Raw genomic sequence first — 23,874 nt, forward strand, 5'->3', positions numbered from 1 at the left:
AGTTCCAGCGCCGCCCCCCTATACACACAGTCTGGAAACATGGAGAGCAGAGGCACAGAGCTGGCAACAGACAGAATTCACAGCATGGCTTGAAGCAGAAAGTAAGTTGGTGTGTGGGGGATGGGAGGCCATGTAGTGATGCCAGCAGGGTTGTTACACAGTGATCATGTAATCCGCAGGGCCAACATTTTTCCTCCCATCTGTGACACGTTTAAAACACATTCAAAACAACCCAAAACAAAACCAATAAAAAGGGGAAGGATGATGGGTGATGCTCCTCAGGCTGAGATAGAAAGAAGGGGGGATTTTTTCCCCACCCTTCTATTTTATATACCCCTTCATAACCCCCCTCTTTCTTCCTAGACAATCTTGTCTCTCCTGTTCAACTTTGGAAAAATCTGCACTCAAAACTTTAACGCCTCACAGTCATTGATACCTTCCCTGTTCATTCTGGTGGCTATAACACTTGCCTGCTCTCATCTTCAGTCATCACTTTACTTAGAGGGCTGTAATATGGGGTAGCACCTGCTGCAAAGTCATTTGCTTCCTTTCAGGGATCCTAGTTAAGAGCTCCACATCTAAATTTCCGATGACATAAGAGATCTTCCAATTGAAAAGTAATTTAATAGATCAGCAGTGTAAAGAGGTCTGCTACTGATGGCAACTGTTACAGTTCAAGCACGATGCCTGTTTTAAATTTTTTTTCTGTGAATTACCTGTAGTCTCCGCAAGGTGGCAGCTGTCTTCTATATAACAGAATAATAGCTGAGTAACAGGGAAGATAAATATATGGCATTCTTCGCACTGTAAGATGCACTTTATAAGTCACAACACCGGTTTAGACAGGAAAAACATATTTCTTACCAATTAAAACTTTCCTGGCAGGATAAAGAAGTGGGGGGTCAGTACCAGAAATTTTAAAGGGAATATATCAGCATGTCATTGCTACGTAATCTGAGTTCAGCATGATATAGGGACAGAGACCCTGATTCCAGTGATGTATCACTTGCTGAGCTGCCTGCTGTCATTCTGATACAATCACAGTTTTCACTGCTGTAAATCTAGCAGAACTCAAATGATGTGCCCTTTATAATCCTGCCCACACCACTGATTGTCAGCTTTCTGTATACTATGTATATTGATATAAAGCTGTTAATCATTCGTGGTGGCGGGGTTACACAAACAAGGAAGTCTAGTCCAGTAGTGATAATCTCCTGCTGATAAAACTCTGATTTTATTGACGCAACAACGCACAGCCTTTGCCTCAACATCATGCTGCCCTCAGATTTATAGCAAAAACCTGCTGACAAATTCACTTTAATGCACTAGTGTAGAATAGGGATGTAGTAGTTCTCTTGTTAGTGTGGCTTTTCAGCATGTTTATTATACACAGCGGGCATATTATGTACACTTTCTGCAGTGCACAAATACATATACACAACATTGTTGCATGCTCACTCACAGCTGTGTTACATACAAAGCTTTGCTACACTTCCACACAGATCTGTTACATCAACACACACAAATCTCTGCTACAGCATACACACCATGTCTTCTATTTGAAGTTCCTTCTAGGCTTATGACTTTGAGAAAAAGCTCTGTGCGTGAAATGAGTGTAGGCTACTGACCTGCTGAATATTGTTCTTTTTGTAAGCCTCTCAACCATGCACCATGCAAGGAAAATAAACAGCTGTTTTGTTATAGTACGTGGTGAGTGCCAATCTACTTAGTAATATATCACATTTGAACTCGCTGATATTGTGCACCACACTTATGAATACCACCCCTGCCCCAATGTGTTTATCCTGCCTTTGGAAGTAGTGCTTAACTTTTTTTTTTAGTATATGACCTGAGAGGTTCTTTAGCCAGCACATATGCTGCAGGTCCTGACTGGCTGAAGCTCGTAGCTTCCTCTCCTGCCCTGCACTGATCAGACTGATCATTGTCAGGTCGGAGGAGAGAAAACTGTGCCATTACATAGCTCTCAGTAATTAGGAAGGACGCTGTATCAGCATTCTCCTTGTAGAAGATGAATATACAGTAAGGCTGCATTCCCACAATAAGTATTTGGGGAGTTTTGATGTTGTTGAATTTCTACACCTATTAAATTTGGTTTCTTACTGTATTTTGCAGACTATAAGATGCACCGTACCATAACACAAACCCCAAATTGTGGAAATGTGAATAGGAAAAGCAGTTTTTAATAAAAGGAGGTGGTGCATGCACCGATTTGAGATCGCGGTTCATCATTGTATAACCCGCCTCCTCATTTAGGTAAGACTTTTTGATTGGTCCAGTGCTACATCTGACGCCATGCCCCTTGATGAAGGTGCCGTTGCAGGAGGAGATACCTTCAGGTTAGTGCTTATATCTATTGTCACATTACTACTTTAGCACTTTCTACATTGTCTGAACATATTCTGAACATATGGATGCATACATGACTGCTTTGGGTCCAAGAAATAAATAAATCAATATATTGTTTAAGTGCATGGTGCCTATGATATGAATTGTGTGTGTATATACCATATTTTTCGGACTATAAGACGCACAGGACCATAAGACATACCCCAAATTTTCAGAAGGAAAATAGAGAAAAAAAATTTATGTGTCAAATGGGGGTCCGTCTTACAGTCCGAATTCAGTTTACCAGGGGAAAACGGCAGCGCTGGTAGAGTGTGGTCACAGGGGGTGTTCGGTGGTCCAAGAATATGACCCCCATCCCAGACTGGTGTGGCAGGCTCGGCAGTGCTAGGGGTATGGGGGCTCCGCTGACATTTTCTGAAAGCCCAGAGCCCCCTCACATCCATTGCTGTAATGCAGTGGCCTCCAGGAAATCCCATCCCAGGCTGGTGCGGCAGGTTTGGCGGTGCTCTGTGGTGTGGGGGGCTCCGCCGGCATTTTGTGATATCCCGGAGGCACCCCCGCACATCAATTGCGGCGGCCATTTTCCCGAAGCCCACCGCATCGCAGCAATGGATGTATGGGGGACTCCGGGCTCTCACAAATTGCCGGAAGAGTTCCTCTGCACCACAGAGCACCGCCGAACCTGCCTCACTAACTCCTGTTGCTGCCACACTACTTGTATAACTCCAAGTAAATCATGCATGTGTCTGCATAAACGGTTAGAAACCGACTCCATGAGGATGGTCTGCATGCCCGACTTCCACAGATGGGGGTTGTGCTCACAGCCCAAAACCGTGCGGCCCTTCAAAGAAATGCCACCCCACATCATTACTGACCCACTGCCAACCTGGACATGCTGAAGGCCCCCACCTGCAGAACCACTCCTTTATTGAAGGTGTCTTGATAATTGCCAATAATTTCCATCTGTTGTCTATTCCATTTGCACATCAGCATGTGAAATTGATTTTCAATCAGTGTTTCTTCCTAAGTGGACAGTTTGATTTCACAGAAGTTTGATTTACTTGGAGTTATATTCTGTTATTTAAGTGTTCCCTTTGAGCAGTATATATATATATATATATGTATAATATATATTGTGGCGTGGCTAAGGGTCGTATAGTTGATGGGAGGTATGTGTCTCAGAGATGGCTGGTCTCTGTAATGTATGCCAAGAGTGTTTCTTTAGTACACATAAGCCCTAATGGATAGCAAAATACTTCTGATGTTTTGCAAGGACCTGTGGTGAGGTCACAATCACATGGCTAGTTAGCTGCTGGGTTCATGAGTGTGGCTATACCTTTATAATGTAGACTACTCCTGAAACAGAGAGCTGTCTGTGGGGAGGGATAAGCCTCCTGTGTGTGCTGGGGCTCCAGGACTGAGGCTGAAGTAATGGACATTTGTGCTTTCTTTTGCCTGAGCTAACGGCTATTTCTTTTGTTTTGTGCTGCTTGATGGCTTATGCCGCAATAAACCCTATGAACTTTAAAAGGAACGTGCCTCCTGATTGACTCTCGTTGCACCTGAGCGAGTACAATCCCTACAATTGGTGCTAGACATGCAGGCAGTGTTCCCAGCAGAACCATGAGACTGTTACTGTATGTCCTGAGTCAAGTTTGCAGCAAGCCAGTAAGCATTGCCTGGGAAAATGGAGGACCTTTTGAAACACCTGGTCCAGGCACAGTCACAGCAACAGGAGACCAACAGGCTGTTGTTATAGCAGATCCAGCAGAGCCAGCAGGAGCAACGGCAGCAGTTCCAGCAGAGCCAGCAGGAGCAACGGCAGCAGATGCAGCTTCTGGCAACCGCCATCCAGGGCAGGACGAGCGCCCCAACCCCAGGTCTGGCTGATGACACCCACGTCAGGGAGGCGGTAAGACGCGCATTGCAGAAAAAGACCCCTGAGGATGACGTGAGGCCTTCCTGACAGTGTTTAAGAGAGTGGCTGAGAGGGAAAAACTTCAGCGAGAGCAGTGGGCAGAGGTACTGGCCCCATACCTGACGGGGGGAGCCCCAGAAGGCGTACTATGACTTAACTTTGCAAGACACCAAGGAGTATCCCAAACTAAAAGCCGAGATTCTCACACGTTTGGGGGTGACAATGACTGTCAGGGCACAGCGAGTTCACCGCTAGGCCTATCACCGGGACAAACCGCCTTGCTCACAAATGTTCGACCTGTTGCACCTGGTCGAGAAATGGCTGCAGCCAGAGTCTTCTACTCCTGCACAGATGGTAGAGTGAGTGGTGATGGATCGGTTTGTGCATTCCCTGCCGAGACCCCTGCTGACTTAGGTTGCCCAGGGTGATCCCCAGAATGCCGATGAACTGGTTGGACTGGTCGAGAGATACCAGGGGATGGAAGGCTCCTTGGGGAAGCAGCCCATTGCGTATTGGGGGTTCCAGCAGGGGGTGGAGTCCCAAAAAGGGGTGGAGCATCCAAGGTCAAAAGGGGAGGGGAGGCGGTGCCCAAGGTCCCCATGGGTGATATTATTTGCTGGAAGTGCCACAGGCCTGGACATATAGCTGCCCGTTGTCCCCAGACCACGAGCAGATGGACTGCAGCATGGGACGTCGTAGTTCATACTATGCATATCCAGCCTGCAGTGTGAACTCTCCACCTAACGAGGGGCCACAAGGGTGTCCCGTGAAGGTGAACGGTCGAGCAGTAATGGCGCTGCTAGACTCCGGGAGCTTGGTGACCCTTGTACAGGCTACTTTTCCTCTCAACCTACTCCCAGGTAAAAAGGTCGGTATTCGGTGCATACATGGCGATGCAAAAGACTACCCTATGGCCAGGGTGAAAATTGAAACGGCGCAAGGCACTGAGTCCCATGAAGTTGGCGTCGTTCAGGACTTGTTGCATCCAATAATTATAGGCCGGGATTTCTGTCTGCTTTGGGAGCTGTGGGGTAAGGGTTCTGAGGTCGCTAGCCAAAGCAGGGAACTAATGAACCTTAATAAGGTATTGCCACCACCAGAGGCACACAGGTTCCCTTTTTGTGTCCTTGTGGGGGATGAGGAGGAAGTGTCCCCTGTATCTGACATTCCGGAGTTGGGGGTGGCCGGTGAGAATTTTGGGACTGCCCAACATAGGGACCCAACGCTGAGGGAAGCCTTCAACAATGTCACCATCATTAATGGGGTTGCACAAGAGCCGGGAGCAGACACAAGGTTTCCCTATTTTATGATGAGTGGGGAGTTGTTATACCGGGTCACGAAAATAAGGGAGGAGTTGGTAGAGCAGTTAATAATACCAGGCCCCTATAGATGGAAAGTGTTGGACATGGCCAATTCACACATCTTGGGGGGACACCTGGGGGTGGAAAAAACACAGGAACGGGTTGTGCAGAGGTTCTATTGGCCTGGATGTCACCTGGAAATAGTAAACTATTGCAGGTCCTGCCCTGCATGTCAGTTAACTGTCCCCACATCTCATTTCCGGAACCCCCTTGTGCCATTGCCCATTATTGAGGTACCATTTGAGAGAATTGCCATGGGCTTGGTCGGTACCTTAGTTAAATCAGCCCAGGGCCATCAGTATATATTAGTCATCCTGGACTATGCCACACGCTATCCTGAGGCAATTCCCCTGAGAAATTCCTCCATGAAAATTATAGCCCGTGAGTTGGTCCATGAGTTTTCCCCGACGGGTTTGCTGAAGGAGATCCTGACCGACGAGGGGACACCTTTTATGAGCAAGGCAATGAGGGAGTTGGGCAAAGTTCTGCAAATCTCCCAGTTGAGGACTTCAGTGTACCATCCGCAGTCAGATGGCCTTGTTGAGAGGTTTAACAAGACACTGAAGAGCATGCTAAGAAAAGCCATAGAGAAAGACGGTATAGACTGTGATTGTCTCTTACCGTGCTGTTTTCTATCCGTGAAGTTCCCCAGGCCTCCTCAGGGTTCTCGCCCTTCGAGCTTCTGTACGGCCGACATCCTCGAGGTCTCCTAGATATAGCCAAGGAAACCTGTGAAGCCGAAGTCACGCCCCACAGAAGTGTCATTGAGCATGTGGCACTGATGCAGCAGAGGGTTGCAAAGGTGATGCCCATTGTTAAAGAACATCTCCGCCAGGCACAAGAGGCTCAGGCCAGGGTCTACAACCGGTCAGCAAGAGTGAGGCAGTTCAATCTGGGAGACCGAGTTCTCGTGCTAATTCCGACGGTGGAGAGTAAGTTCTTGGCCAAGTGGCAAGGGCCGTATGAGGTGGTGGAGAAGCTTGGTGAGGTAATTTATAAAATTCACCAACTCAGAAGACGGAAACCATACCAGGTTTACCATGTCAACCTCATCAAGCCCGTGGCAAGATATTGAGCCAACAGTAACTCTGTGCTTGCTGGGCAACCTAGAAGGTGAGGTTGGAGCGGTTACCATAGCGGAGATGCTATCGAAGGCCTAGAAACAGCAGTGCCGGGAGTTACTCCAGAAAAACAGGGACCTGTTTTCAGAGCTGCCGGGGTGCACGAAGGTCGTGGAGCATGAAGTTCTGACCGAGCCACATTGGCGGGTGAATGTGAAGCCTTATCGAATTCCCGAGGCCCGTCGCGAAGTAATCTCCAAGGAGGTGCAGCGTATGTTGAAGCTCGGGGTCATTGAGGAATCCAAGAGCGGCTGGTCGAGCCCGATTGTCTTGGTCCCAAACCGAATGGTGAATGGAAGTTCTGCAATGACTACCGGAAGCTGAATGAGGTCTCCAAGTTCGACGCATATGCCATGCCACGCGTTGATGAGCTCATCGAGAGACTTAGACCTGTCAGGTACATAACCACCTTGGATTTGACAAAGGGATAATGGCAGATCCACATGGCACGGAAGGCCAAGGAGAAGACTGCATTTTCTACACCAGACGGGTGCTTCCAGTATGTCTGGATGCAGTTGGGACTGCAGGGAGCTCCGGCGACCTTCCAGAGGGCTAAGGATAGAATTCTTGTGCCTCATAAGCTATACGCTGCTGCGTACCTGGATGGTATCGTCTTCTTTACCCCGGACTGGGAGACTCGCCTGGAAAAGGTCCAAGCCGTGTTTGATGCTCTAAGGGATGCGGGGTTTACGATAAACCCAAAGAAGTGTGCCTTGGGTAAAGAAGAAGCCAAGTACCTGGGATATGTAGTGGGGCGTGGCGAGATCAAACCCCAAATCAATAAAGTGGAGGCAATTCAAACATGGCCGAGACCTCTGTCCAAAAAGCAGGTTCGAGCCTTCCTGGGGATCGTGGGATATTACTGGAGGTTCATCCCAAACTTCACCATGATGGCTGCGCCTCTAACTGATCTGCTTAAGGGGACAAAATCCGTAATGGTCAGATGGTGCGAAGAGGCAGAGTCAGCCTTCCAAGAAATGAAAGGGGCTCTATATAAGCAACCCGTTCTGGTGGCCCCAGACTTTAAAAAAGAGTTCATCCTTCAGAATGACGCCTCACATGTCGTGGTAGGTGCAGTCCTCTCCCAGGAGATACATAGGAAGGAGCATCCTGTCCTCTACCTGAGTAGGAAGCTATCTTCATGCGAAAAGAATTAATCAGTCGTAGAGAAGGAGTGTTTGGCCATAAAGTGGGCAGTGGATACGTTACGGTGCTATCTTGTGGGACGTAAGTTTAGATTAATATCCGACCATGCCCCACTCAGATGGATGAGGGAAACAAAGGGTAATCACCCGCTGGTTCTTAGCCCTGCAAGACTTCAGCTTCCATGTAGAACATGGGGCCGGAAAGCTACATGGTAATGCCGATGCCCTCTCACGAATCCCTTGTCTAGTAGGGGAAAGTGCCAAGCCCCACAGCTTTAGGCAGAGGGGGAGGTATGTGGCGTGGCTAAGGGTTGTATAGTCGATGGGAGGTATGTGTCTCAGAGATGGCTGGTCTCTGTAATGTATGCCCAGAGTGTTTCTTTAGTACACATAAGCCCTAATGGATAGCATTATACTTCTGATGTTTTGCAATGACCTGTGGTGAGGTCACAATCACATGACTAGTCAGCTGCTGGGTTCGTGGGTGTGGCTATACCTTTATAATGTAAATAGACAAGGAGAAAAAATACAAACACAAAATACTAATATAAAGTGTAATAATCACATTAATATAAATAAAGATATAAATATATAAAAAAGTGTGATTGAACCAATCTCCCAAGAAAAGGATGGCAGACCATCCGGTGTATATGAAAAGATTTACTCAAGGGTGGATAAAAAAGTGCCACAAGATAAGAGCAGAATGTGCAGCATGAATGATGATACAATGATGGTACAATGATAAAGTAATAAAAATAATAATAATAACAAATGGCAAAATTTTTTGTGGAAAAAATGCCTTTATTAAAATTTATTGGCACAACAATTAAGTGCATTAAAATTATATATATATATATAATCATAAAAAAGAAAAAATGATAATAAAATATAAAACCACATATGCGGTGTACTTATGTATATTGGAAAACCCGTTCCATAACAAGAAAGGCTGAATTAATAATACAGGTAAAAAAGTGCATAATTATAGTGACACAAAAAAAAAAAAAATATACATTAATAAATGTGTCAAAAGTGCAGCTGTGCAAATAAGTAAAAAACGCCCTAAGGCGTGTGCTATTAAACCAAAAAAATATACCTGTAAGCCAATGACCGCAATGTGGATAATGTAATGACGCGCCCCATTACATTATCCACATTGCGGTCATTGGCTTACAGGTATATTTTTTTGGTTTAATAGCACACGCCTTAGGGCGTTTTTTACTTATTTGCACAGCTGCACTTTTGACACATTTATTAATGTATATTTATTTTTTTTTGTGTCACTATAATTATGCACTTTTTTAACCTGTATTATTAATTCAGCCTTTCTTGTTATGGAACGGGTTTTCCAATATACATAAGTACACCGCATATGTGGTTTTATATTTTATTATCATTTTTTCTTTTTTATGATTCTATATATATATAATTTTAATGCACTTAATTGTTGTGCCAATATATTTTAATAAAGGCATTTTTTCCACAAAAAATTTTGCCATTTGTTATTATTATTATTTTTATTACTTTATCATTGTACCATCATTGTATCATCATTCATGCTGCACATTCTGCTCTTATCTTGTGGCACTTTTTTATCCACCCTTGAGTAAATCTTTTCACCTTTATAATGTAGACTACTCCTGAAACAGAGAGCTGTATGTGGGGAGGCATAAGCCTCCTGTGTGTGCTGGGGCTCCAGGACTGAGCCTGAAGTAATGGACATTTGTGCTTTCTTTTGCCTGAGCTAAAGGCTATTTCTTTTGTTTTGTGCTGCTTGATGGGTTATGCCGCAATAAACCCTATGAACTTTAAAAGGAACGTGCCTCCTGATTGACTCCCGTTGCACCTGAGCGAGTACAATCCCTACAATATATAATGTTTTAACTCAGGAAGAGTTCAGAAATCAATATATTGTGGAATAACTATGATTTTTAATCACAGCTTTCATGAGTCTTGGCATGCTTTCCACCAGTCTTTCACACCGCTTTTGGGTGACCTTATGCCACTCCTGGTACAAAAATTTAAGCAGTTCTTTGTTTGATGGCTTGTGACTATCCATCTTCCTCTTGATTACATTCCACAGATTTTCATTTGGGTTTAGGTCTGGAGATTGGGCTGGCCATGACAGGGATTTGATGTGGTGGTCCTTCATCCACACATTGATTGACCTAGCTGTGTGGCATGGCACATTGTCCTGCTGGAAAAACCAGTCATCAGAGTTGGGGAACATTGCCTGAGCAGAAGGAATCAACTCATTCTCCAGGATAACCTTGTATGTGGGTTGATTCATACGCCCTTCGCAAAGATTAACCTCCTCAGTTCCAGCCATATCATCACCGATCCTCCATCAAATTTCACAGTGGGTGCAAGACACTGTGACTTGTCTGCCTCTCCGGGTCTCTGTCTAACCATTAGACGACCAGGTGTTGGGAAAAGCTGAAAATTCATCAGAGAAGATTACCTTACTTCAGTCCTCTATGGTCCAATCCTTATGGTCTTTGGCAAACTTCAGCCTTGCTCTCCTTTGCTTCTCATTGATGAAATCCTTTTTTCTACCTTTATATGACTTGAGCCCTGCCTCCAGGAGCCTGCTATGAACTGTTCTTGCACTTGATGTCATCCTGCGGTTTCTGAGTGAAATTCAAATAAGATGACGGTCATCCCGGTCAGTGGAGAGTCGTTTTCTGCTGCTTGACCTTCTTGTAATGGACTGCCATCTTAGAAATTTTAAGGATGGAGGCAACATGACGCTCACTGACACTGGAATGGAATGGCTGTTAGACATGTAGAGAAGCTGATTTTTATAAAACTGTGCAGTGGTCTCTTAATTTTTACCAGAGCTGAATGTATGTATGTGTAATATACAGTATATATATATTTATTATAAGGAAAGCCGTCAATTCAGCAGGCACGTACTGTAAAATCACAGCATGAGCTGACAGGATGTTAAAATCGCATTGCAATCGGATAGCAATCACACTGCATTCGGATGTAAATCGGATGCTAGGTGTGAAAAATCGGATTGTACTCGTATGACACTTGCATTACACCCGTGTGACTCTTGGCAGTGAGAATCGGACCGATTTTATTTTATATGTGTAGGGTGACTCCAGCCTTAGAACAGCATCTTAACCCCTGCACGATCTCCCTGTCCCCTCTCGGGAGGTTCACCAGCACGCCCCCTCACCTGTGAACACTGCTCTGTTCTCAGCAGCGTCTGCTTCCTCCCAGGGCCTGTGCTCGACACGTAGTTCTCGTGGGAGTGTTCTTACGGCACGTGTGCACATCTCATAAAGTGGCAGCACGCACACTTTTGAAAATGTCTCCAGCTAATGACTGAGAGACATCATATATTTAAGGCACACTCCCCTATAGGGAGGTGCCTTAGTAACTTCAGCCTCTAGTTTGTTACAAGTGTGTTTAGTTGTAAGGTCCCTGTATCCGAGTTCTCTGATCCTTTTTCCGTCAGTCCTCCTGATCTTGAGTCTGTCCTGCCTATACTAAGTCCTGATTCCGATCCACTTTGTCTGCACCTATACCGCTTCCTTCCCCCATCTAGTCTGAACCTGCTCTTGTAATCCTGCACTTGTCCGTCCTGTGTTCTTGACGTCTGCACTGTCCGTTTCTGTGTTCCGGTTCCGTTTTATTTACCAGCCATGCAGTATCTGTCCTGCAGCTATCCAGTTCCTGGTTGTTCTGAATTTCTAAGTCAATCCCTGCTTTCCTACACCCTTTTGGCAGTCAGCTGCTACTGCTCCGGGGTCCTGGAGTGGTAATTGGCATCTACCTGGGTTCAAGTCTAACCACACCATCAGGACTCTAGTGAAGAACCAGGTGGTTCCTTAGTTATGGCCTTCCAGGCTCTCCCCAGACTGTGGCACAGTGGTTCCACAACCACGCATGTAACAATTATTTTCTCTAGTATGAATATTTATGGAGTTTTTGGCATAGAGTTGCTCTCCTCTGGAGAGCTTAGATTAGAGCAGTCAGTCTGGATCCAGGCCGCCAGACCAAGAGCACCAAGCGCTAACACAACTTCCCTGCTCACTTCACTGTATGAACATGTTTTCTATTGTAAATCCCCCTTAGAAACAATCCGCGAAATACATCCCACTATGCGCCACTCCATCTGTCTGATCGGTGCAAGCAGTGAGCTGTGTTGCAGGAGATTAATTCAGTGATCACAGCAAGGATGGCGAATCTGCTTGTCTTTATAGTACAAAGCTTTTCTCAATCTGACAAACAAACCTTCCTACTTATTGTTACAACTGTCATATAAACTCCTCTCCACATGATAACCAGTAACAGAACATCTGTGTTTACTAATGACTCATTCTCCCCCTAATCCTCCATATGGAAGTCTGCGCACAACAAAGTGCTCCTCTCACCCGGGAAAGAAGTGAACTCTGCAGAAAACTGGGTAAAAAACACACATGGAGGACGGACACATTATATCACCACTTTATTAATTACAGGTGATCACCTCTCTGTGTACAGATATGTACAAATAACATCTTATAAATAATATCATTTATGACAAAAATATGATTTCATACACAGAAGTTGTTATGCTTTGACACAAAAAATATTCTATATTAAAGCTATTGACTGTTGTTTATGGTTTCTGAGCGTTTGTGGCTTTTTAGCAAACTTGGATATCACATGCTGAAAGTGCACCGCATCATTTCAAGTTTTGTAACTTTACAATTGATTTACTTCATCTTTTTTGTACATATTCTCTCCACTTACTGAAGAATAAGACATGATGCAATTCAAGATTAATACAAGACAAGTAAAAGATGTAAATTGTTTTCTATATGGCTTTTTTCTCTAAGGAGATGGGGTTAATCTAGATTGCCATTTTAATGTCAGATACATTATGATGTGACACATTAGTATCATCAGGGGGTCCTATCCTTCTATGTTAACATGCTACTAGCAAAGTATGACATTTCCGTCCACATGAATCCTTAGCTCCAGTGTAGAGGGTGCAGTGTATTCTTAGTTAACCACTGAAAATGGCATATACTACCATCACTGCAATATATAAAAAAGAAATAATAAAAGGAGATATCACCATTCCTAAGAAGCCCCTTCCAGTTACTGATTCCCTTTAAAAGTGCCTAAAGGTAATCTGTCAGGAGATTCATGCTGCCTGAAACCACTGGCAGCATGAATAAGATGCTGGATGTGTTATTGCAGTCTTCAATGTTTTACTCTTGAAATGCACCAGCATTTCAGAGAAAATGTGTCTTGAAAAGTCAAGCAAGGGAGTATGCTTGTCTGATTAATGTTACCTGTTGATTGTACAGCATGAATCTCCTGACAGGTTACCTTTACGGCTGCAGGTGACATTGTGGTCATCCCAGCTATAATTTACATGAAATCCTATCAAAGCTGAAGCCCAGCTTATATTCTATTCATGATGTGAATAAGATCATCCTAATAGCATGAGTAAAGCCCACACCATGGATGTGTTATACTGTCCATGCCAGATAGCACTTGCTGATAATGTGCAGCTATATTAACTATAGGCTAATAAGTTTCCTAACTCCTTGTGGTAAATTGTTGTTTCCTTTATCATTAGAGATCTAAGGAACTTTGTGGTGCATGGCTCAAGTCAGATGAAGTGACACTTTACAGTTGTAGAGTTTATTTTACTCGCTTATATTGCAACATTAATTAATAACAGTGCTTTACAGACATCATCACTGTCCCACATGGGGCTCACACTATAAATTCCCTATCAATATGTCTTTGGAGTGTGGGAGGAAACCAGAGAACCAAGTGGAAACCCACACAAGCACTGGGAGAACATACAGACTCCTCAGATGTTGTCCTTGGTGGGATTTGAGCCCAGGACCACAGTGCTGCAAAGCAACAGTGCTAACCACTGAGCCATTAAGCTGCTCGTAGAGTTGAAGACATATGGGAGCTGTTCTCACCTGGGTGGTGATGATCTCAATTAATTGCTCACCTTTTCTTTTTTTTATAGTTTATAAGTACCGCATTTTTCGGACTATAAGACACACTTTTTCCCCCAAATTGTTTTGGGGGAATAGGGGTACGTCTTATGATCCGGATGTACTTACCAGGAGTGTGGTGGCAGCAGGAGTCAGGCGATTCTAGGCTGGGAAGAGGTAGTGTTCATTGGTCCGATGCTGCAGGGTGATATGACTCCCATCAAAGGCTGGTGCGGCAGGTTCGGCGGTGCACAGTGTTGCGGGGGCTTCTCCGACATTTTGTGAAAGCCTGGAGCCTCCGCACTTCCACTGCTGTAATGACTGGGAAAATGGCCGCCGGAGGCGGCGCATGTGCAGATTGAGATCTTGGCAACGAGATCTCGGGAGACAAGATATCAATGCAGAGATGTAATTCTGCGCATGCGCTGCCTCCGGCTGCCACCTTCCCGGAAGCCACCGCATTGCAGCAATGGATGTGCAGGGGCTGTTGGCTTTCCTAAAATGTCGGTGGAGCCCCCACACCATCAAGACTGCCGCACCAGCCTGGCATGAGAGTCAGATCATCGCCAGACCACCGAACGCCTCCTGTGACCCCGCTCCACCAGCGCTCCCGATCATCCCCCACCCCGATAAGCTGAATTCGGACTGTAAGACGGACCCCCATTTGACGCATTAATTTTTTTCCTTCTGAAAATTTGGGGTGTGTCTTATGGTCTGGTGTGTCTTATGGTCTAAAAAATAAGGTAAATGTTTTTATAAATAAACTATGAAATTGCTGTTGTAAATGCATTTCTACTCTTGTACTGATCCTACGTGAGAACCCATGTTAGGGCTTGTTCACTCATTGTGGTTTTGCAACATTTTTTCTGTGCATTGTTGTGTCTTATTGTTTCAGCACTTTTACAGCATTTTTCAAATAAACCCCCCAAAAATCGCATGCAAAAACATCTGTATTTATGCATTTTTCCCTGTCAACACTTTGGTTTTTACTGCAGAAAAATGTGCTGCACTCCAGAGCTGCACCAACAATTTTGCTGGTGGAGTCAAAGTCAACATATATTAGTTATTCTGTAACGATCCTGAGTTAGGCTATGTTCCCACATTGCGTTTTTGCTGTGTTTTTTAATACAAATTGAACACTGTGTTTTACAGTACCATCAAAAGCTATGAGATTTCAGAAATCTCATGTACACATTGTTTTTTTTCCTGACTGAATTGTAAAACTGCTGTTTTTTTTTTTAAAACTGCATCACGTCACTTCTTTCAGCTTTTTCAGCGGTTTTGCAGCTTTTTCAGAATCAATGAGTAAGTGCAAAGACACAGGTATAAGATTTCACTGTTTGTGGTGCAAAAACCAAAGGAAGTTGCATCATGTTTTTGGGGGGCACTAAACATTATAAGCATTCACAAGAGGCAATAAAAACGCAGCAAAACCTGCTTTTTTAAGCAGCTTCTTTACAAGAGAGCGAGTTTTGCCTGCCTGCAGAAAAAAAGCAGCAAAAATGCAGCATGTGAACACAGCCTTACATAATGAAATTATACTCTTGAATATGGGAGATTTCATCTCTGAAGCTACGGAGTTGTACAATGTGTACGGAAAGTATTCAGACCCCTTTACATTTTTCACTCTTTGTTCATTGCAGCCATTTGGTAAATTCAAAAAAGTTCATTTTTTTCTCATTCATGTACACTCTGCACCCCATCTTGACTGAAAAAAACAGAAATGTAGAAATTTTTGCATATTTATTAAAAAAGAAAAACAGATATCACATGCTCATAAGTATTCAGACCCTTTGCTCAGATGCTGTCCATTTCCTTGTGATCCTCTTTGAGATGGTTCTACTGCTTCATTGACGTCCAGCTGTGTTTAATTAGACTGATAGGACTTGATTTGTAAAGGCACACACCTGTCAATATAACACCTCACAGCTCACAGTGCATGTCAGACCAAATAAGAATCATGAGGTCAAAGGAACTGGCCAAGGAGCTCAGAGACAGAATTGTGGCAAGGCACAGATCTAGCCAAGGTTACCAAATAATATCTGCAGTACTCAAGGTTCCTAAGAGCACAGTGGCCTCCATAATCCTTAAATGGAAGAAGTTTGGGACCACCACAAGTCTTCCTAGACCTGGCTGTCCAGCCAAACTGAGCAATAGTGGGAGAAGAGCCTTGGTGAGAGGTAAAGAAGAACCCCAAGATCACTGTGGCGGAGCTCCACAGATGCAGTAGGGAGATGGGAGAAAGTTCCACAAAGTCAACTATCACTGCAGCCCTCCACAAGTCGGGCCTTTATGGCAGATTGGACCAACGGAAGCCTCATCTCAGTGCAAGACATATGAAAGCCTGCTAGAGTTTGCTAAAAAACACATGAAGGACTCCTAGACTGAGAAATAAAATTATCTAGTCTGATGAGACGAAGATAGAACTTTTTGTGACTATTCTTGACTTGCCCAGCCAGAGCCCTGACCTAAACCCAATTGAGCATCTCTGGAGAGACCTGAAGATGTCTGTACACCAACGTTCACCATCCAACCTGATTGAACTGGAGAGGATCTGCAAGGAAGAATGGCAGAGGTTCCCCAAATCCAGGTGTGAAAAACTTGTTGCATCATTCCCAAGAAGACTCATGGCTGTACTAGCTCAAAAGGGTGCTTCTAATCAATACTGAGCAAAGGGTCTGAATACTTATGACCAGTGGCGTAACTACAAAGTTATGGGCCCCGGTGCGAACTTTCAAATGGGGCCCTACCCCACCATGCCAAAATACACGCACATCTCCGCTCCGCACACCTCGTACACACATGGCTCTGCTCCACTCACCTCGTACACACACGGCTCTGCTCCGTACACCTTGTACACACGGCTCCGCTCCGTACACCTCGTACACACACAGCTCCGCTCTATACACCTCGAACACATACGGCTCCACTCCGTACACCTCGTACACACACGGCTCCGCTCCGTACACCTCTTACACACACGGCTCCGCTCCGTACACCTCGTACACACGGCTCTGCTCCGTACACACACGGCTCCGCACACCTCATGAACACACTGCTCTGCTCCGCACACGTCGCACACACACGGCTCCGCTTCGTACACCTCTTACACACACGGCTCCGCTCTGTATACCTCGTACACACACGGCTCCGCTCTGTACACCTCGTACGCACACGGCTCCGCTCCGTACACCTCATACACATGGCTCCGCTCCGCACACCTTGTACACACATGGCTCTGCTCCGTACACCTCATACACACAGGGCTCCGCTCCGTACACACACAGCTCCGCTCTTCACACCTCGTACACACGTAGCTCTGCTCCGTACACCTCGTACACACAGGGCTCCGCTCCGTACACCCCGTACACACACGGCTCTGCTCCGTACACCTCGTACACACAGGGCTCCGCTCCGTACACCCTGTACACACACGGCTCTGCTCCGTACATATCGTACACACACGGCTCTGCTACAGCCACCCTGTAAACCCCTCCTGACTCCACACATAAACTTACCCTCATCCAGGACCATAACAACCAGCACAGCAGAGTCCTGCATACACTGAGGCTCCTGATCATGTGACCCCTGACTCCTCCCGTCCTGTGACCTCAACGCAGGTCCTGTGCGCACAGAAAAGAACACAGCCTAGGACGTCATTGCAGGCTGCTGTGGGTCTGTCTGGGAGGGTGAGGATGGGGTGCATGGGGGGGCGTGGCGGCTCAGTGCAGTGCAGGAAGAATAGTGTCCCGGGGCGGGACACGGGGGGGGGTCAAAAACGGGACTGTCCCGCGAGAATCGGGACTGTTGGTAGACATCATGGTCTGACCTGCCTGACTCCCCCCCGGGCCCGGTCGCAGCGCCGACTGCTGCGACCGTGATAGTTACGTCCCTGCTTGTGACCATGTGATATTTCAGATTTTCTTTTTAAATAAATTTGAAACTGTCTACATTTCTGTTTTTTTTTCAATCAAGATGGGGTGAAGACTGTACATTAATGAGAAAAAAATGAACTTTTTGAATTTACCAAATGGCTGCAATGAAACAGAGTGAAAAATGTAAAGGGGTCTGAATACTTTCCGTACCCACTGTATATCCAACTGTAATTTAGGATCAATACATGAGATTTAATGGAATGGATTTACAAAGTGACTACTTTTTATGCAAATTTAATCCATGTATAAACTGTAACATTATGTTAAATATACACAATGACATTTGACCTTCAGTGTGTTTGGATTATATTGAATTTTGCTAAATTATATCTAAAAAAAATTAGGGATCTTGATTTCAAGTTAGTAGGAATTGCCTCAGAGACACACATTTCTTTTTTATTGACCATATAAGCTGGTTGTGCCTGGTGATGCCAGTATTGTTATTGGAAGCAAAAGTGCCCCATCGGTTTTGCGATTTCTGAAGAAAGCTATTTAGTAGTCGCAATCATCTTTAAGAAGCCATTCTCCAACTGTAGCTTCTGTAGCAATTTTGGCTTGTAACGTAATGGATTAGTCCTTTGTTTCAGATGACATGCTCTCGGATACAATGTCACTTCCATGTGACATGTTGCCAAGCTGAGTCTTACTCAGCAGCTGTGCCCTTCGGCAAATCATTCTCTCCTGTTCCTGTTTCAGCTCCAAATATGATCGAGAGAAGGTGTGGAAGATAGAAGTCACCGGAAAGGCCATCAGCAAAATCCCACTCAGGATGCTACTGAGAGCTACCACCTGGCCCGGTATGCTCCTGGGCACCATATCACCATAGCCAACTGTGGTCATGGTGATTACTGCCCACCAATAACAAGCAGGAATACTAGTGAACTCCTGAGAGTCGGCCATTTCATTCTCAATCAAGTACAACAAGGGGGCAAAAAGTGCGATGGCTACACAGAGGAAAAGCAGCAACAGACCAAATTCACGAGTGCACCGTCTGGCAGTAAGGCCCAATGTCTGCAGGCCTAGTGAATGCCTAGCAAGGCGCATTACATACAGAATCCTCAAGGCACGGAGTATGCGCAGTACAAGGCCTACTTTATCCAGATATGTGTTCCCTGATCCTGGCTTCTTCTGGTCCACAGACGTGTTGTCCACAACCAGCGTGATATAGTAAGGTAGTATGGCCACAATGTCTATTAGGTTCAGAGGCCTCCTCAAAAATGCAAACTTGCTGGGAGCTTGAATGAATCTCAAGACAAACTCGAGGGAGAACCAGCCCACACAGACCGACTCCACTATGAAGATGTTATAGCACATGCTGGAACATTCACCCTGTAGAAAAGAGGAAACAGTCAAAAAAACAGGAAAAGAATCCATGCAGTAATTACCCAATATAAATAAATAAGAGAGACCATTCGCATTCCAGGTATTACCTAGGGGATTGTAGTGTTTACAAAATTACTATGCAAACTGTCTTTTCATAAAGGAAGAGGACTTGATCTCTAGCACCACTAATTGTAAGGCTAGTTTCACATTTACGTTTTCACAAGTTGCGTTTGGCGCAGGTCGCCGCACCGTCAAAAGGACGCATGCGGCGGCAAAAGCATGCCTGCGTACCCAATGCTAAAGATAGGGTACGCAGGCCGCATGCAGCGGCTTGTGCCCATAGGCGGAGCTGACCGGAGGAGGCGCAGCAGTGGGCGGAGCTTCACGGCGAGTGTCCACTGCGCCTCCAAACGCAAATGTGAAACCAGCCTAACTTGCAATCCTGAAAGTCAATGTCAACCCTTGGTGAAGCTGGAGAAAAGTGAATTAAAATCTAAGCTGCTGATGACCCAGTGATAAGCAGGAGACAAGATCTGTGGAAATGCGGTTTATTTGTCAACGCGTTTTGAAGTGACACACGTCTTCATCATGACAAACGACAAGCATTTCCACGGATCCTCCATAGAGGATGATGTTTCAATATGTTATCTTTCTGGACCAAAAATTGGTTGCCATCACCTACAGTGAACACCTTATTTTCCCAGACCTATTGGGGATACATCATTCAATCATTTCTTGCACATGTTTTTATTATATATGTCTTGTCCAGATGTTTCAAATGTGACTCATAGATGAGATGGATACAATGAATGTGCTGACATGCTGCTGTCATGTCTGGGACTAAATTGTATGTCAGTGTAGGACATCCTTCCCAGTGATGAAAAAAATTTAAATTTTGAAATTTTATACATCTTTTACCCCAGTGATCATACACTGATTGGAGACAAATGACAGGGACATGTATGAGATTATTTTCTCCTACTCACTGTGTGATCAGTGTAATTCATTTCTGTACATTAAGATTAGACCTGAGGCTACAGAGGTCAGTGAATGGCAACGTGACTAAATTTGATTAATGTTCATGTCACTTTTTTATGACTTGTTCAATGCGTTCATGTTGTTACCTTTGAAGGCTACTCACTGATTGCATTCTTCATACTAAAGGCAGAGAGTACCAGGGAAAATCACTGGCCATATCTAAAGCGGGTTGTTATGAAGAACGTTTAGTGTAATTATATATACTTATGAATATTCCTGGCTTTTTCAACTTTTTCTGTAGGGCAAAATGATTGTATATTAAAATACAGCTGTATAGACTTGTTTACCTTATAAAGGGACACTTGGTTTACAATTGCCTCATGAAAACCTATAAGCATTGCTGATAAAAGACATCCATCAAGTTCAGCCAAGAGATTGTAGAGTATACTGAATGAAGGGAAGGTGGGGGGGTATGAGTACAACATACTGTACATGAACGAATATCCTCTGACAGAGCAAATTTTACCTTCTGATCCCATTAGTCAATAAACTGGATCAACATTCTACATTATACCTTTTTTTTTTCTTTTTCTCAATACAAAGATATTCATTTACATGGCCCAGATGAGATGTGAAAATATTTAAAGGGGTTATCCGGCCTTAGGCTACAAGTCTGCAGTCACTATACTTTATGTGACTGCAGACTTATGAATCCTCACAGTGCGCGCGCATAAGGGTATATGCACACGTTGCGGATTCTGCTGCGGAATTTTCCGCGCGGATTTTGCAAAATCCACAGGTAAATCCGCAGGTCAAAAGACCTGCGGATTAGCCTGCGGTTTGACACCTGTACAGTGGAGCAGGTGTGAAACCGCTGTGGATTCCGCACAAAGAAGTGATATGCTGCGGATTTGAAACCGCGGAAAAATCCATAGCATGTGCACTGGGGTTTTTGTTTTCCATTGAAAATAAAGTTTCTGTACATCGCAGCAATCGCAGGGCCAAATCTGCTGCGGATCCGCAGCAGAATCCGCAACGTGTGGACACACCCTATCTGTCCGCAGCAGCACCAGAGAACCCTGACAGCACGCAGTGCACACGCTATGAGGATTCCCAAGTCTACAGTCACATAAAGTGACTGCAGACTTATACTCTAAGGCCCCTTTAATGACAAAGGTAATGACCAACACACACAGTTACTTATCTTCAATGTTCAAAAGGAACAAAGGCACCCTGTTAACAGCCATGGTGGCCCTTTAGACATTTTTTTTTAAATAGGCCTTATAGAAAATGAATATAGGTGCAGCTGAGCATCTGATCTACCACGTCATTTTGTAAGGGTTTTAAGAGTACTTTATCAGGGATAAAAAAAATCCCCATTTTCCCATTCAGCGCATTTCCCAGTTGTTGGACCCCACCTTTTAGTAAGTTATCACCTATTCTGAGTGTAGTTATTAAAGTTATTTCATCAAAGAGCTTGTCTGACACCTCGGGTTTGCAGCCCCTCGCTCTCATCTTTTGAAAGATGATCTAAGCTTCTGTATCACCAAATCAAAGCTCAGCTTTTAGCTTTAGGTTTTCATGAGTTTTTGATGCAGTGTATTTTCGCTGTGCAAAAAACCCATGGCATCTTACAGTTCCAGTAAAGTGGATGCGACATCTAGAAATCTCATGCCCAATGTGTTTCTTTATGCTGCATAAACTGACCGGCACAACATGCCAATTTCTCTTGCTGGTACGATGAGGTTTGTGTGTGGATTTCCCCCATAGACTTGTTTCAGAAAATCCACTGGTAAAAAATGCTTATGCATGTGCACTAAAAACACATGTAATCCGCACATGACTGTATCAACAAAATTTTGTCAAAGCCAAATGCTACAAAATATCAAAAACAAAGCAGCTTTATGTAAAACAGGGCATACCAAAAAGAGATGAAAACCACAGCGCCAAAATGCTCATGTAAAACTCAAGTAACCTTATTTATCTAACACAGTGCCTTGCGAAAGTTTTCGGCCCCCTGGAACTTTTCAACCTTTTCCCACATATCATGCTTCGAACATAAAGATACCAAATGTAAATTTTTGGTGAAGAATCAACAATAAGTGGAACACAATTGTGAAGTTGAACAAAATTTACTGGTTATTTTAAATTTTTGTGGAAAGTCAAAAACTGAAAAGTGAGGCATGCAATATTATTCGGCCCCTTTACTTTCAGTGCCGCAAACTCACTCACAAACTCACTCCAGAAGTTCATTGTGGATCTCTGAATCATCCAATGTTGTCCTAAATGACCAATGATGATAAATATAATCCACCTGTGTGTAATCAAGTCTCCGTATAAATGCACCTGCTCTGTGATAGTCTCAGGGTTCTGTTTGAAGCACAGAGAGCATCATGAAAAGAAACACAACAGGCAGGTCCGTGATACTGTTGTGGAGAAGTTTAAAGCCGGATTTGGATACAAAATGGTTTCCAAAACTTTAAACATCCCAAGGAGCACTGTGCAAGCCATCATATTGAAATGGAAGGAGTATCATACCACTGCAAAGCTACCAAGACCCGGCAGTCCCTCTAAACTTTCATCTCAGACAAGGAGAAGACTTATCAGAGATGCAGCCAAGAGGCCCATGATCACTCTGGAGGAACTGCAGAGATCTACAGCTGAGGTGGGACAATCTGTCCATAGGACAACAATCAGTCGTACACTGCACAAATCTGGCCTTTATGGAAGAGTGGCAAGAAGAAAGCCATTTCTCAAAGATATCCATAAAAAGTGTCGCTTAAAGTTTGCAACAAGCCACCTGGGAGACACACCTAACATGTGGAAGAAGATGCTCTGGTCAGATGAAACCAAACTTAAACTTTTTGGCAACAATGCCAAACAATATGTTTGGCGTAAAGGCAACACAGCTCATCACCCTGAACACACCATCCCCACTGTCAAGCACGGTGGTGGCAGCATCATGGTTTGGGCCTGCTTTTCTTCAGCAGGGACAGGGAAGATGGTTAAAATTGATGGGAAGATGGATGGAGGGACCATTCTTGAAGAAAACCTGTTGGAGTCTGCAAAAGACCTGAGACTGGGATGGAGATTTGTCTTCCAACAAGACAATGATCCCAAACAAAAAGCAAAATCTACAATGGAATGGTTCACAAATAAACGTATCCAGGTGTTAGAATGGCCAAGTCAAAGTCCAGACCTGAATCCAATCGAGAATCTGTGGAAAGAGCTGAAAACTGCTGTTCACAAACGATCTCCATCAAACCTCACTGAGCTCGAGCTGCCAAGGAAGAATGGGCAAGACTTTCAGTCTCTCGATGTACAAAACTGATAGAGACATACCCCAAGCGACTTGCAGCTGTAATCGCAGCAAAAGGTGGCGCAACAAAGTATTAAGTTAAAGCGGCCGATTAATAATGCACGCACCACTTTTCAGTTTTTGAATTTCCACCAAAATTTAAAATAACTAATAAATTTCATTCAGCTTCACAATTGTGTCCCACTTGTTGTTGATTCTTCACCAAAAATTTACATTTGGTATCTTTATGTTTGAAGCATATGTGGGAAAAGGTTGAAAAGTTCCAGGGGGCTGAGTACTTTCGCAAGGCACTGTAAGTGCAGAAATGCTGCAGAAAATCTGCAACAAGAAAAACTCACCAAATACTTATCAAGGGAACATAGTCTTAAAGCGTTTTGGAGCAATCTCTGTGTCCCCACTGCAGTTGGCTTAAAAAAACAATGTGCTTAACCCCTTAACATCCAT

At 44.4% G+C, this 23,874-nt stretch overlaps 1 protein-coding gene across 1 annotated transcript in view; it reads right to left on the reverse strand.

Moving 5' to 3' along the window:
* Positions 1-12,359: 12,359 nt before the first annotated feature.
* The window catches only part of KCNG1 (potassium voltage-gated channel modifier subfamily G member 1), a 166,959-nt gene continuing 155,444 nt past the window's right edge, over positions 12,360-23,874 (reverse strand). Inside the window, exon 3 of the mRNA XM_073580611.1 lies at positions 12,360-19,139. Within this exon, the coding sequence (XP_073436712.1) occupies positions 18,381-19,139 (759 nt within the window). The 3' untranslated portion in view covers positions 12,360-18,380. The remainder of the gene's footprint in view (positions 19,140-23,874) is intronic.

The sequence above is a fragment of the Dendrobates tinctorius genome, unplaced genomic scaffold, assembly GCF_039654945.1.
Source record: "Dendrobates tinctorius isolate UK_male_01 unplaced genomic scaffold, ASM3965494v1 ptg000065l, whole genome shotgun sequence".
Lineage (NCBI taxonomy): Eukaryota > Metazoa > Chordata > Amphibia > Anura > Dendrobatidae > Dendrobates > Dendrobates tinctorius.